We start from the raw sequence: 16077 nt of genomic DNA, 5'->3' as shown, positions 1-16077 counted from the left end.
GCTGGAGGGCATTTTTTTCTTTTTTCTTTTTTTTTGCAGGTATGACTAGGGCTTTACTGGGAATCAGACAGGGCTGGGAAGGGAGCACACTGCGCCCTGGATGCTGGAAGAGCCCCAGCCGCTGGAGTGAGTGTGGCGTCAGGTGGAGGCACCAACAAACTCCCCCCACCCCATCATCTTGTTCCTACCTCTGGTTAGCCTTGGATAATTAAGAGGCAGCGTGTGATCATATAGCAACTGGGAAGTTAAGTTAGCCACTCTAGCCAATTCTAGAAAAGCTAAATAAAGTATGTGCACAAGTGTATCAGGAATTCGCCCGGTGAATTCTCTCCAGCTTCTTGGCAGGCTTACCGTCTTTACCAGCTTTCCACTCCTAGGTGGAGTTCATGTGTATTTCCTCCCCATCTTATGGACCAGGTGATTATCGAATTCCTATCAAAGGTAGTCATTATGGAGATTGTTCCAAAGACTAAGAAAAAGGGCTTTGCCCTTGAGCAACTTACAGGCTCACAGAGAGGAAACCTGTGCACCTCGGAGAAATGAGAGGCCAGTAAAAGACATCAGACAAGGGAGGGGGCCAAAAATCAGGCCACGGCTGTCAGAGGAGAGGAATAGATCGGGGCCGCCACTGAAAGGCCTCTTGGAGGACGTAGGACTCTGCCTGGGTCTCAAAGACAGCACTGTGTGTGGTTTGTAATTAACCTCTGCTCGCTGGCAGAGAGCAGGAGAGGTGGCTCATAACTGTATGAAAACAAAAGGAGGAAAATAAAACCCCATAAGATGTGCCATTTTAAAAACAAGCGGCTTCCCCGGTGGCGCAGTGGTTAAGAATCCGCCTGCCAATGCAGGGGACACGGGTTCGAGCCCTGGTCCGGGAAGATCCCACATGCTGCGGAGCAACTCAGCCCGTGCGCCACAACTACTGAGCCTGTGCTCTAGAACCCGCGAGCCACAACTACTGAGCCCGCGTGCCACAACTACTGAAGCCCATGCGCCTACAGTAGCCTGTGCTCCGCAACAAGAGAAGCTGCCGCAATGAGAAGCCCGCGCACCACAACAAAGGGTAGCCCCCGCTCGCCGCAACTAGAGAAAACCCGCGCGCAGCAACGAAGAACAAATGCAGCCAAAAATAAAAATAAATAAATTTAAAACAAACAAAAAAACAAGTAAGCTTTGTCTAGGCAGAGCAGGGCATGGCGATGTAGAGTCCTGATGTCCCCTAAAGGAATCTTCCTGGAGAATCTGTTAGCTTCAAATCGCTCCAGAACCGGCCCTGGCCAGAGGTTCCTTGGAGTGTCATGGAGTTTGTGGCAATGGCCACCGAGGACTGACCTCTCTCCCCACCTCCTGCTGAAAGTTGCGCGTGTGATCCGCGCTAGCAGTTATTACTCGCTTCATATGACTGAATTTACTCCTCGCAGGCATCCTGTGAAAGAGGTCAGTGGCCCCCTTCCCGCACGAGGGAGCAGAGGAACAGGACAGGAGGACGACGTGGTCTTGGTCCCAGGCCTTGTGTGCTCCGTCACTGCCCAGCAAAATGAAGAGCCACAGTGACGTGAGGACAGGACTGCCCTCCTGACATGGAGAAAAATCTGTCCACCATCAAAAGCCATCCGGTTCCCTCCCAGCAGTAACTTGTGCATAATGGCTGTCCTTGTTTCATGATTATTTTATAAAATTTCGTTCTGGAAGTTTGAGTGGGGCTGCTAAAACTGGGGAATATTGTCAAAGAAGCATCCTGCAAAGAAGAAAGTCTTCACTTAGAGGGTAATGGGATTTTCACACCTTGTCTTCTGGAAAAGGTCATCTAAGATCTTTGCCCTCTCCACATTTTGTGTAGAATTGGTCGGTGCGTAATGCAGGTTGCTTTTATAAGTCAATAAACACATTCCGTTTGTCTGGAATGTGCATTTTTCCTATATTTATTTGTTTATTTTTAACATCTTTACTGGAGTATAATTGCTTTACAATGGTGTGTTAGTTTCTGCTGTATAACAAAGTGAATCAGCTATACATATACATACATCCCCATATCTCCTCCCTCTTGCGTCTCCCTCCCACCCTCCCTGTCCCACCCCTCTAGGTGGTCACAAAACACCGAGCTGATCTCCCTGTGCTATGCGGCTGCTTCCCACTAGCTATCTCTTTTACATGTGGTCATCTCCATTCGGTGGAAGTCTCTCAGTCCCCCACTTTTTCATTCATTCAACAGCTGTTCATTGAGCACCTAGGTCGCCCTGGGCACTGTCCAAGGTGCTGGATGGAGAAAGGCTGGTGAGCCTCACGTGGGCCCCACTTGCATGGGGGTGCCCTGTGCTTGGATGTTCTCTGGAGAAGACAGGCTCCAGTGTGAAAATGATGCACGGTGGGGACCTGCTTCTTCCATAAAAGAGCCCTGTGGTTGGCAGAAAGATGGGAGCAGTGAAAAGCCAGTGACCATCAGAATACAGGACGCTTGCTCCTCGTGGAGACAGATTTTTGTCTGCGTTCCTAAATTCTGGAAGAAATGGCACGTGGGTTCTACAGGAGGCTGCTTAGTGTAGGGCAGGAAGCGGGGACTTGCAGCTCTCGGAGGCCTTCCTGCATTTCTTGTTGTAAAGCAGGGATGATGTTTCTTACACACTTCTGAATCATTTTCAGTTGTGCTTCGAAAGTGCAAAGCATATCCCGCTTTTGTATGTATTTTCAGTGTCCCTTTATGGGGCTGAGTGACAGGCTCTGTGGTTAGACTGTTGTGTGTACTTGGAGCTGAACCCAAGGAGACGGGAAGTGGTGTTGGAAGTTCCCGGGATAAGGACGCAGCAGGGCATGTGCAGCGAGTGAGTGGAGTAGGGGTGAGGCATCCAGAAGACTTCTGCACCCTGAGCCTTTGCCTGCCAGTGGTTTCAGGGTGGATGCTGCAAAATTTATAGGGCAAGCGACTGTATTTTTTTTTTTCCTTTGCAGTTGAGACTAGGACTTGCAAAGGGAAAATCATGGCCCTGGCGCGAGAAGTCAACGTGAGAAAAGTCCGTTTCCAGGTCATCGCACAGAAAAAAGGTGTGGGCAGCTCAGAAGCATTACTTGAAGCCCAACTCAGAGCATTTACTGCTCTCTAGAAATCCATTCTTTCCCTGGCTTTGTGGCTGCCTCATGTATCTGGGCCGTCTCTCGCCTCAAATCTTATCCTCTAGGTACGGCCGAGGTGGCGACCAACTTGGTCGAGCCGTGACTCCAAATTGAATTTTCTTGTCTTGTGCTGAAACAGCTGGGGACGAACACCTGGCCATTAGGAGTCTTCTGTGTAAAATAATGCCGTCTCTGTTCGGGTGTGACTTTCTGTTTTGTGTCGCCTGCCTCTGCGAGGAGGGGTAACGTGCAGCGTGGCAGAAGCGAGGACGGGAGTGTATAAGAGGACTTGGTTCTGATGTGTGATGCGGAGGCTGTAGGTGGGATTCCACACCCAGGAGAGCAGACTGAAATGTCTGCAGGGAATGGGGCCATTGTGCCCAGGACAGCGGTCCTGTGTCTGCTTTGCCTGGGGCTGGTTGTGCGGGAGCATCGTGTGTGGATGTGGAATGCCAGCCTGGGAATCGGCCGTCAGGTGGCCTGGCCTTTCCACGGGCATTCTGCTGGGCTGTTGGGTGCGTGTTTGCCAGTGAGACCCAGGAAAGCCTTGTAAAAACGGCCTGCTTTCATGGCTGCCATGAGCCTGGAATTCTGGGCTTTTGGGTTTTTTTTTCCTTTCTTCTTCATCTCTCTACTACCTTCACCAGAGCAACTTTAAAAGCTCATCTTGCCTTCAGGAACCTTTTCAATCCAGGACGTGGAGACGGCACTGAAGACGCAAGGCCATGTGAATTACATATATTATTAGGTCAGCTTGGACTATGTCTGCTGTGAGGACAGAGTGAGCTTTATTCCAATGATGGGTGAGGCTCCGGCCCTTGCTGAGTTCCCACTGTCCATATGTGATATTGTGATTTATATGAAGAAACACATTTATACAAAGAAATATGTATTTGGTCTTTGTCCGAGTTCCTGGCTCAGGGCTCCTGAAACCCTTGGGACTTCCTGGGTGATAAGGGGGATAAAGGTGTCTTTTGTTTCTCATAACAAGTCCCTTCCAACCGCACCTGCGTCACGTCAGTCAGCTGGCTGTTGGAAAGCCCTGAAGGATGGGAACCAGCCCTGAGAGTAGAGAGTTGCAACTTTCAGCCTCATTTCCAGGGAGCGGAGACGGGTTGGAGGTTGAATCAGTCACCAGTGGCTAATGATTTAATCAGTCATTGCTACAGATGAGGCCTCCATAAAAATCCTGAAGGGCAGGATTAAAACAGAAAATGTGACAGAGGAAGTGATAGGATTAAGAAAAATGTGTATAATTGGATGTAAATGAGATAAACCCATCTCTTAAAAGAATCGAAGTTAAGGAGGTATTTTTAAAAACATGCAGAGGGCTTCCCTGGTGGCGCAGTGGTTGAGAGTCCGCCTGCCGATGCAGGGGACACGGGTTCGTGCCCCGGTCCGGGAAGATCCCACATGCAGTGGAGCGGCTGGGCCCGTGAGCCATCCAGAGCCTGTGCTCCACAACGGGAGAGGCCACAGCAGTGAGAGGCCCGCGTACCGCAAAAAAAAACAAAACAAAACAGAAAAAAAACATGCAGAGATTCTGATATGAGTGCCCACTGAAAATCAGAGCATTTAGAAGCAGCAAGAAAGGGAGAACTCTGCCTGGTAGGACTATCTGGCCCAGCCCCATGGACCTGCAGACAGATCTCCACCTAATTTTCCTTGTTACCAACTGTTCGGTGGTACATGCGAGGATTCCTCGGCATCCCCATTTCCCCTCCTGTAGAATCCAAGTTCATGCAGATTTAATTGGTGCCCTTGGAATGTTTATGTGAAATTCAGGTGAAGCCCATTCCAATCCAGGTTGTGGCTTGGGAGATCGGGCTGTTGAACATCAAATATTTGAATGGAGAACAAGATAATATACTTTTTTAATTGCGTTCTGTCTGAAATCTTTCCGAAGCCTCTGTCGTGAGGCCCTGCAGCTTTTCTAGTGACTGTGTTCGTAAATGGAATTAAGAGAATTCATTTCCCAGAGTTACGAGGCATAAAGGGGCATTTATCGTCTCTCTATTCAGTGCGAGAAGCCCCAAAACATGTTGAGCAGAAGAAGCTGGACCTTCCTCTCGCTCCCCTGACAAAAACTCCACATGATTCCATTTATATAACGTCCAGGAACCGGTGAACTCAATCCCTGGTAATAGGATTCAGAAAGTGGTTGCCTCTGGGAAACAGGAGGGATTGACTGGAAAGGGGCAGAAAGGGGCCTTCGGGGAATAAGAGGAATTCCTGTATCTTGGTTTGGGAGAACACCATGCCAGAGCGCACCAGTGGAAAATCCAAGATCTTCTGTTTTTATTTGTGTGTAAATGCTAGCTCGTTAAAACTAAAAAAAAAAAAAAAAAAAGAAGTGGTACCTCTGACAGGTGTTCCTAGGTGCTATGCAGCAGAGATGAGGGATGCCCAGTGCCAGGACGAGTCTGGGAAAGCATCCTGGACGTGTGGAGGGAGAGGAGGGGGTGAATCAGGATTTCCAAGTGAGATTGGAAAGGCAGGAGGAGGGCTACCCCAGCCAAGTGACAAACCCGGCCAAGAGCCCAGGGTGAGAAAGGGCTCTGCCTGGTTACCAGGTGCCAGCAGCTGAAAAAGGAAAAATCCCACTTATTCCACTGAATTTACCTTCGTTTAAGGTTGAGTGCCTCTCTGAGGCTAAACTGATTCCACCTCGCCCATGCGAGCTTCACGACAGACTGTGTTCAGGGTTCAGTTTTCTAACAGCTTTTTAAAGATATTTCTAATCGATGTAAGTTTTTTCCAAGTAATACATTGTTCTTGGTACTTAATTTTTAAAAGAAGTAGTCAAGAGTGTTGCCTTATTCAAGTAACCTGATGGTTTCTCTGTTTTTCCTTTAAAAATAAAAGCTGCAGATACTTGTTGACACTGGAAGCAGCAACTTCGCCGTGGCCGGGGCCCCGCATCCCTACGTCGACTCATACTTTGACACGGAGAGGTGAGTGATGGGTCCGTGCCTCGCACGGCCGGGCTTGGGAGCACCGCATGAACACTTCAGAACACACTGGGAGAAAGTCACCAAAACGCTGTTTCATTTTGAGGGGGATATATTCATGTATGTATCTGTGTATGTATGTATCTATTTGTGTGTATGTGCATATGGTGGTCTGTATATATGTATGTATCTGTGTGTGTGGAGGTACCTGTGTGTACGTGCACATGGTGGTGTGTGTATCTGTGTGTGGTGTGCAGGTGTGGCACGCGTATATGCGTACACACATGTAAACCTCCATTCCAGATGACTCCACAGGAGGGTTCTCCTAATAACCTGGGTGTGTTCTCATGAGCGCCGCTTTATAGAAACTCAGTCAGACAGCAGTTTTGTAGTCAGACCTGAGTCGCAGGGAGGTGACCCTTTGATGTTTGTTGGGCCCCTCTAGCCCTAACTTGGAGGTGCGCCTGAGCCGGGCAGGGGGCATTGGAGGTGAGTGTGAGACTGTTCCGGGCAGCAGCCTGGCGTTGCTTGGAAAGCCACCTTTGCATCGCCCTGAAGATTGGTGGCATGGGTCAAGGTGTGGTTCACTGAAACACTTTCTGTGCCAGGAGGTGTTTCTGACAAGAGGAATCCATGACTCATTGGAAAGGATGTATTGTGAGCACAAAGCCCTCAGGCCTGAGGCTGCAAGCTAGCAGCTGTGGGCAGGGTTGTGAGGAAGTGTGGAACCCAGATAGAAGTCTCTGGAATAAGACCAGACTGCGTGTCCAGGCGCTGGGACTCGTGCATGTCACTGTTCATCTCTGAAGGGGCCCATGGAGTCAGAGTCACTATCCCCCGGGTATCTATTGCTGCCCTAATGCTGTGCACATTTTAATTTCACATCTATTTTTGTGACCCTAGAATTTAAACGAAACAGATAAGGCGAGTAAGCTGACGTGTGGTTTGCTTTTTAGGGTCGTGAGCTGGTATATCACATTTCCCTGCTGCAAATCTTCTTCGTGTCTTTCCTTTTTCACTCTCCCTACCCACAGTCTTTGGTTCTGGGGAATAAACCCCAACTTCAGTTGGGGGGGCAAAAAAAGGAAGGAAACATACGAGGGAAAGTAACAACTGGGAAGGTTCAGCAAAGCCCGGGCAGCGTCAATAAGGCAGGAGACGTTATACCGAAGTGCTCATCTCTCTTCTGCCCGTGCATCTTGGTCTCCATTTTGATGGTACAAAGAGCTATGGTCTCCTGTGTGTCCAGCTGGAGGCAGTGGTAGTTGGTGCTACATGGGCCCCTGGGGCTACAGTGATAGCTGGTTGGCACCTCCTTCAGGGAATCTGTAGCTTAGTTTATGACTCAGCATGTTGATAACCTTTAATCACTGAAATTCTGGATGAAACTCCTGGCTTGTGATTGCTTTGTGAAGATTAATGTGTGCCCTGAAGTTGTTACTGTGACCTCAGATGCCTGGAAATTGGGGCAGCGGGTGTGCAGCCAGGGGAAGGAGGTTGACTTTTGATCGCCGGCTGCCCTTTGCCCTTTCCCACTCAAATTGTGGTTTGTCTAAATCCTCTGCCCCAAACAGCCCGCTCCCCTCAACCACTTCATCATCGAACAGAAGTCAGTCCAAACCTCTCATTTTTATTCACGTAGCCCAGGAGGTCCAGGAACCAAGAGACTGGCCCAGGTTCAGGCTTCTAGGACAAGAGGTCCCAAACTTGAGCCCTGGCACCCCCTCTATAGAGTGAGCGCTTTGTAATGCCCTGAACTGAAACGCAAAGGTAGTGTGACTCATCTTCATATGTAATTCTAAACGCACTGATGCAATATGCAGGAGTTTGGGGGTGCGGGGTAAAAGGAGGGAATTCACAGGAAGGTGATGAGTACCTCTATGTGTAAACACCCTGGGTAGGATACACATGAAGTTGGAGGGTGCCTGAGTCTGTGAGCATCCCCACAGACATGCAGCGCCCAGTGCAGACTGACAAATCGGATTAAAATAGACTCCGACGCCCAGAGCAGCTTGGTTTGGTGATGTGAATTTCCCAGATTGGTGAAGAATCTTAGTAAAGTTTCCCCCTGAAAATATCACCTTCCTCAATTTACACAGTAGTTGCATTCCTAGAAAACGCAGTGTATGTTAAACTATGTAAAAGATGTTTATCCTGGTGGCAAGGCAATCCCAGCTCTATGTTTTTTCCACTACAAGGCTCTTCCTAGTCTACACATTCACGCCGTTTCCCCACGCCTACTGGGGGCTCTGCCTGCCGTAGAGACAGAACAGACATCCCTGGAGCTCAGTTACATCTTTAACAGTTTTCCTCCCCAGAGCAATTTTGTTTTCCATCACGCGTCTGTGGACACATGATACAATACAGCAACGGTACAGCACAGTAAAGCCAAGTTCGGGTCATGTGTGTATCCACTTTATAGATTTAAATGTGTAAATCTAACACCACGGGTGGGTATTTCCTTCCCAGTAGGTAAGTGGCGCAGCCAGGGGTCAATAAAGGTCAGAGTGTGCTTTCGACCAGGTTACCCTTTTGCTATGCAGATGCAGTTATGGAAATGTACAAGGGTAAATAATAGTCAACATTACAAATCCTGTGTACAGCGTCATTCAATAAGTGTACAGTATTTAATCGATGGTAGACAACGGGCTGTCTTTCTCATTTGCCTTCGACTTTGTTCATGGTTGTGTTGAACCATGGTTCTCTTTCAGCCTTCAGTGGGACACATCCTTCTAAGCTTCCTGCTAGCCAGTTTGGGGTTCAGCTGGCAGATGGCTTTTGTCTTTCCTACTTAAAGGTGGAGCTCCTCTGGCTCTTTCGCAAACCTGATTTAATGTGAAGACTCCTGGGAACGTGCATAGCTCCCAGCAGGCCTGCCCTCCTGCTAATCCCACAGAAGAATTCCGGGCTCCCTCCCAGCTTTCTGAGCACTCAAGGTTCTCATCTACTTCTCCCTTCTGAGCAAATAAAGAGAGACGTAGCAGAACCTGCCAGCTTTCAGAAGCCCCAGACTCCCTTGCACTGTCAGCTTCCTCCCATTGGCACCTCCGTCATTCAGACTTCCACCTGCTTTCCTTATTTGGTTAGTTAGTCAACAATTAGTATTGTTGACATTTACTTAATACCTTTAAAACATGACCCATTTTGGACCCCTAGCCCTGGTACTGCCTTTCTTTTAAGGAGATCTCTTCTTCAATAGGGCTATCAGGTTTCTTCCTAACTGAATCAAAAGTAAAACATCACATTTCTGAATTTTAGGCAAGTTCTCTTCCTAAACAGCATCCCCACTAACACGTGTGTTTTGTAGGGTAAATACTTGCTTAAATTTATAGTAACCTTTCTTTCTCTCCTTTCCTCTGTTTTTTCTCCGCGCTTCTCATAGGCTTATGTCAACACAGATTTATCATTATAAAGACATGAACTATAATTTACCTAGTAAAGTGTGTAGGATTAATTTGTCTGATGCTTTCAGCTAACTTTAGAGTTGGCCTAAGGTACACCTTCCACCATGGGATTTGATGGAAGCCGAGGGAATGTTCTACGTCCTTTCTCAATTTTTGACAAAGGTTTCTTTTCTGAGATGCAGCTCCCTGCCTTGTGATGTTTCTGTATTTGCTTTGTCCCTCTGATCTCTCTTAGTTATAATAAGGTTTCTGGTTGGGTTTGTCAGCCTCTGATTCAAGTCCCCCAGTCTCTGGATATTCAGGTTTCATGCTTCCTGAAACATGTCCCAGTAATTGGAGATTTGACTTGGGGTACTTTGACAAGGTCTCTTTGATTTGTGGAATCAGACATCAGGTTACCATTAGTCATTTGTGTAGCTTTGTCCCACCAGAAGCCCTCTTTTCATGTTGGTGAATGTTCCAATGAATTACTATATAGCAAAAAGACTATCATGTATTTTTTTTAGATGTACTTCTTTTTTAGCGAGTAAAATAGCCTCCAGTCAATTGGCTTCATGAGAGAGTCAAAAGACTCATTCCCCCTGACCTTATACTAATCTTTTCAGGAAATTAAGTCTATTTTCATTAAAAAGCTTCCTCCTCCTATACTCCATCTGGGGTGAAGCCCACAGAGTAACTGTGGCAAGAGAGCAATTTCTTGTCCTCAACTGATGCTTGTAAGTAGAATTGGGATACTAGAAAATTACCAGCTAATTTCCTTAAGGAGGCTGAACTGGAGCCTTGAGACCCAGTGCCTCATCTTTCCATGTGCTGATGACAGACATTTTTGCCTGATTATTTAGATAATTTCTTGAGCCTGCCCATTGCTTGCCTGTCCAGGAGAGGTCTTGCCATATTGGAGCCCTGAAGCATTTGCCATTGGCGAGGACGTTGATGACGCTCCAGGATGGATGGAAGTCCCTGGGCTGTCAGTGGCCCCGTTTACTCTGATCTGGTCACTTCCAGACCTTAGAAGAGCAAAATGGGTATCTGGTCACCCGGTCCAGGCCAGCTATCCCCAAAGGTAGACCCAGAACTGTGAAATGTGTGGAAGAGCCCCGGGGAAGTCTCTGGGCAGAGTTTTCCAGGAGACTCAGCATTCCCTGCGTGGGGTGGCTTGCGGGAACCAGAGCCGACCCCAGGATTCAACTCTTTTGAATTCTGCCCTTTCACCTTTTCACTGTATGTTCTCTGGGTTTCTTTAAAATAATAAAATGTTCTGTGGTTCTTTTCTCGTCAGTTCGATTGATTTCACTTTCCAGTCCTGCATTCCCTGAACACTCTTATCAGAGGCAGAATGTCCCCTGAATTTGGTTCAAAGTGATTTTATTGCTGTGAGTGGACTTTTTCCTGGCTACTCACATCCTTCCTGGATGGCTGTTTCTGTGCACCCAGAATTGATACTGCAAAGGAGCAGTCAATCTGGGGTTCGCTCTCCACATAGTTAATTAATATGCAGAACAGTTGAGAGCCAAAGCATTTTAGTGCCCAAGAGATGGGATGTTAGAACATAAAGATGGAGGAGTGCACTTTTTAAAAAAGTCTGCTCCTGGAAACTATACATTAATGACCCTCAGAATTGCTTATGGTTCATCTATGGGGTTTCTATTCTTTGAGGTTTAGGTTTAGTTCGAGGGGCCCAGTGAATACGAGCTAAGAATTACTTTTTTCTCACATTATCTGGAACTGTGCTTTCTACAAGGGTAGCTACTAGTCACATGTGGCTATTAAAATTTTTTTTAACATCTTTATTGGAGTATAATTGCTTTACATTGTTGTGTTAGTTTCTGCTGTATAACAAAGTGAATCAGCTATACGTATACATATATCCCCATATCTCCTCCCTCTTTCATCTCCCTCCCACCCTCCCTATCCCACCCCCCTAGGTGGTCACAAAGCACCGAGCTGATCTCCCTGTGCCATGCGGCTGCTTCCCACTAGCTATCTATTTTACCTTTGGTATTGTATATATGTCCATGCCACTCTCTCACTTCGTCCCAGCTTACCCTCCCCCCTCCCCGTGTCCTCAAGTCCACTCTCTACATCTCCATCTTTATTCCTGTCCTGCCCCTAGGTTCTTCAGAGCCATTTTTTTTCTTTTTTTAGATTCCATATATATGTGTTAGCATACAGTATTTGTTTTTCTCTTTCTGACTTACTTCACTCTGTATGACAGACTCTAGGTCCATCCACCTCACTACAAATAACTCACTTTTGTTTCTTTTTATGGCTAATAGTCCATTGTATATATGTGCCACATCTTCTTTATCCAGTCATCTGTCGATGGACACTTAGGTTGCTTCCATGTCCTGGCTATTGTAAATAGAGCTGCAGTGAATATTGTAATACATGACTCCTTTTGAATTATGGTTTTCTCAGGGTATATGCCCAGTGGTGGGATTGCTGGGTCTTATGGTAGTTCTATCTTTAGTTTTTTAAGGAACCTCCATACTGTTCTCCATAGTGGCTGTATCAATTTACATTTCCACCAACAGTGCAAGAGGGTTCCCTTTTCTCTACACCCTCTCCAGCATTTATTGTTTGTAGATTTTTGATGATGGCCATTCTGATGGGTGTGAGGTGATACCTCATTGTAGTTTTGATTTGCATTTCTCTAATGATTAGTGATGTTGAGCATTCTTTCATGTGTTTGTTGGCAATCTGTATATCTTCTTTGGAGAAATGTCTATTTAGGTCTTCTGCCCATTTTTGGATTGGGTTGTTTGTTTTCTTGATATTGAGCTGCATGTACTGCTTGTATATTTTGGAGATTAATCCTTTGTCAGTTTCTTTGTTTGCAAATATTTTCTGCCATTCTGAGGGTTGTCTTTTCGTCTTGTTTATGTTTTCCTTTGCTGTGCAAAAGCATGTAAGTTTCATTAGGTCCCATTTGTTTATTTTTGTTTTTACTTCCATTTCTCTAGGAGGTGGGTTGAAAAGGATCTTGCTGTGATTTATGTCATAGAGTGTTTATGTCATAGAGTGTTCTTCCTATATTTCCCTCTAAGGATTTTATAGTGTCTAGCCTTACATTTAGGTCTTCAATCCGTTTTGAGTTTATATTTGTGTATGGTGTTAGGCAGTGTTCTAATTTCATTCTTTTACATGTAGCTGTCCAGTTTTCCCAGCACCACTTATTGAAGAGGCTGTCTTTTCTCCATGGTATGTCCTTGCCTCCTTTGTCAAAAATAGGTGACCATATGTGCATGAGTTTATCTCTGGGCTTTCTATCCTGTTCCATTGACCTATATTTCAGTTTTTGTGCCAGTACCATACTGTCTTGATTACTGTAGCTTTGTAGTATGGTCTGAAGTCAGGGAGCCTGATTCCTCCAGCTCTGGTTTTCTTTCCCAAGATTGCTTTGGCTATTCGGGGTCTTTTGTGTTTCCATACGAAGTGTGAAGTTTTTTGTTCTAGTTCTATGAAAAATGCCATTGGTAGTTTGATAGGGATTGCATTGAATCTGTAGATTGCTTTGGGCAGTATAGTCATTTTCACACTGTTGATTCTTCCAATCCAAGAACATGGTATATCTCTCCATCTGTTTGTATCATCTTTAATTTCTTTCATCAGTGTCTTATAATTTTCTGCATACAGGTCTTTTGTCTCCTTAGGTAGGTTTATTCCTAGATATTTTATTCTTTTTGTTGCAGTGGTAAATGGGAGTGTTTCCTTAATTTCTCTTTAGGATTTTTCATCATTAGTGTATAGGAATGCAAGAGATTTCTGTGCATTAATTTTGTATCCTGCTACTTTACCAAATTCATTGATTAGCTCTAGTAGTTTTCTGGTAGCATCTTTAGGATTCTCTATGTATAGTATCATGTCATCTGCAAACAGTGACAATTTTACTTCTTTAAATTTATTTATTTTTATTTATTTTTGGCTGTGTTGGGTCTTCGTTGCTGCATGTGGGCTTTCTCTAGTTGCAGTGAGCAGGGGCTACTCTTCGTTGCGGTGCGTGGGCTTCTCGTTGTGGTAGCTTCTCTTTGTTGCGGAGCACAGGCTCTAGGCACACGGGCTTCAGTAGTTGCAGCACATGGGCTTCAGTAGTTGTGGCTCACAGGCTCTAGAGTGCAGGCTCAGTCATTGTGACACACGGGCTTAGTTGCTTCACGATGTGTGGCATCTTCCCAGACCAGGGCTTGAACCCATGTCCCCTGCACTGGCAGGCGAATTCTTAACCACTGCGCCACCAGGGAAGACACTGTTTTACTTCTTATTTTCCGATTTTGATTCCTTTTATTTCTTTTTCTTCTCTGATTGCTGTGACTAAAACTTCCAAAGCTATGTTGAATAATAGTGACGAGAGTGGGCAACCTTGTCTTCTTCCTGATCTTAGAGGAAATGGTTTCAGTTTTTCACCATTGAGAACGATGTTGGCTGTGGTTTTGTCATATATGGCCTTTATTATGTTGAGGTAAGTTCCCTCTGTGCCTCCTGTCTGAAGAGATTTTATCATAAATGGGTGTTGAATTTTGTTGAAAGCTTTTTTTTTTTTTTTTTGCGGTATGCGGGCCTCTCACTGTTGTGGCCTCTCCTGTTGTGGAGCACAGGCTCCAGACGCGCAGGCTCAGCGGCCATGGCTCACGGGTCCAGGCGCTCCGCAGCACATGGGATCTTCTCCGACCGGGGCACGAATCCGTGTCCCCTGCATCGGCAGGTGGACTCTCAACCACTGCACCACCAGGGAAGCCCTGTTGAAAGCTTTTTATGCATCTATTGAGATTATTGTATGGTTTTTCTCCTTCAGTTTGTTAATATGGTGTATCACATTGATTGATTTGCATATATTGAAGAATCCTTGCATTCCTGGGATAAACCCCACTTGATCATGGTGTATGATCTGTTTAATGTGCTGTTGGATTCTGTTTGCTAGCATTTTGTTGAGTATTTTTGCATATATGTTCATCAGAGATATTGGCCTGTACTTCTCTTTTTTTGTGACATGTCTGGTTTTGGTTATCAGGGTGGACTTGTAGAATGAGTTTGGGAGTGTTCCTCCCTCTGCTATATTTTGGAAGAGTTTGAGAAGGATACGTGTTAGCTCTTCTCTAAATGTTTGATAGATTTCGCCTGTCAAGCCATCTGGTCCTGGGCTTTTGTTTGTTGGAAGATTTTTAATCACAGTCTCAATTTCAGTGCTTGTGATTGGTCTGTTTATATTTTCTATTGCTTCCTGGTTCAGTCTGGGAAGGTTGTGCTTTTCTAACAATTTGTCCATTTCTTCCAGTTTGTCCGTTTTATTGGCATGAAGTTGCTTGTAGTAATCTCTCATGATCCTTTGTATTTCTGTAGTGTCAGTTGTTACTTCTCCTTTTTCATTTCTAATTCTATTGATTTGAGTCTTCTCCCATTTTTTCTTGATGAGTCTGGCTAATGGTTTATCAATTTTGTTTATCTTCTCAAAGAACCAGCTTTTAGTTTTAATGATATTTGCTATCGTTTCCTTCATTTCTTTTTCATTTATTTCTGATCTGATCTTTATGATTTCTTTCCTTCTGCTAACTTTGGGGTTTTTTGTTCTTCTTTCTCTAATTTCTTTAGGTGTAACGTTTGGTTGTTTATGTGAGGTTTTTCTTGTTTCTTAAGGTAGGATTGTATTGCTATAAACTTCCCTCTTAGATCAGCTTTTGCTGCATCCCATAGGTTTTGGGTCATCGTGTTTTCATTGTCAGTTGTTTCTAGGTATTTTTTGATTTCCTCTTTGATTTCTTCAGTGATCTCTTGGTTATTTAGTAGTGTATTGTTTAGCCTCCATGTGTTTGTATTTTTTACAGTTTTTTTCCTGTAATTGATATCTAGTCTCATAGCGCTGTGGTTGGAAAAGATACTTGATACGATTTCAGTTTTCTTAAATTTACCAAGGCTTGATTTGTGACCCAAGATATGATCTATCTTGGAGACTGTTCCATGAGCACTTGAAAAGAAAGTGTATTCTGTTGTTTTTGGATGGAATGTCCTATAAATATCAATTAAGTCCATCTTGTTTAATGTATCGTTTAAAGCTTGTATTTCCTTAATTATTTTCATTTTGGAAGATCTGTCCATTGTTGAAAGTGGGGTGTTAAAGTCCCCTACTATGATTGTGTTACTGTCGATTTCCCCTTTTATGGCTGTTAGCATTTGCCTTATGTATTGAGGTGCTCCTATGTTGGGTGCATAAATATTTACAATTGTTATGTCTTCTTCTTGGATTGATCCCTTGATCATTATGTAGTGTCTTTCTTTGTCTCTTGTAATAGTCTTTATTTTAAAGTCTATTTTGTCTGATAGGAGAATTGCTACTGCAGCTTTCTTTTGATTTCCATGTGCATAGAATATCTTTTTCCATCCCCTCACTTCCAGTCTGTATGTGTCCCTAGGTCTGAAGTGGGTCTTTTGTAGACAGCATATATATGGGTCTTGTTTTTGTATCCATTCAGCCAGTCTATGTCTTTTGGTTGGAGCATTTCATCCATTTACATTTAAGGTAGTTATTGATATGTATGTTGCTATTACCATTTTCTTAATTGTTTTGGGTTTGTTTTCGTAGGTCTTTTCCTTCTCTTGTGTTTCCTGCCTAGAGAAATGCC

At 44.9% G+C, this 16077-nt stretch overlaps 1 protein-coding gene across 1 annotated transcript in view; it reads left to right on the top strand.

The window, feature by feature from the left end:
• The window catches only part of BACE2 (beta-secretase 2), an 86793-nt gene that overhangs the window by 28068 nt on the left and 42648 nt on the right, over positions 1-16077 (top strand). The window contains exon 2 of the mRNA XM_060009790.1: positions 5974-6062. Coding sequence (XP_059865773.1) covers positions 5974-6062 — 89 coding nt within the window. The remainder of the gene's footprint in view (positions 1-5973; positions 6063-16077) is intronic.

Source organism: Delphinus delphis, chromosome 4, assembly GCF_949987515.2.
Source record: "Delphinus delphis chromosome 4, mDelDel1.2, whole genome shotgun sequence".
Classification (NCBI taxonomy): Eukaryota; Metazoa; Chordata; class Mammalia; order Artiodactyla; family Delphinidae; genus Delphinus; species Delphinus delphis.
The sequence above is the reverse complement of the archived record's forward strand: the minus strand, read 5'-3'. Positions and strand labels throughout refer to the sequence as shown.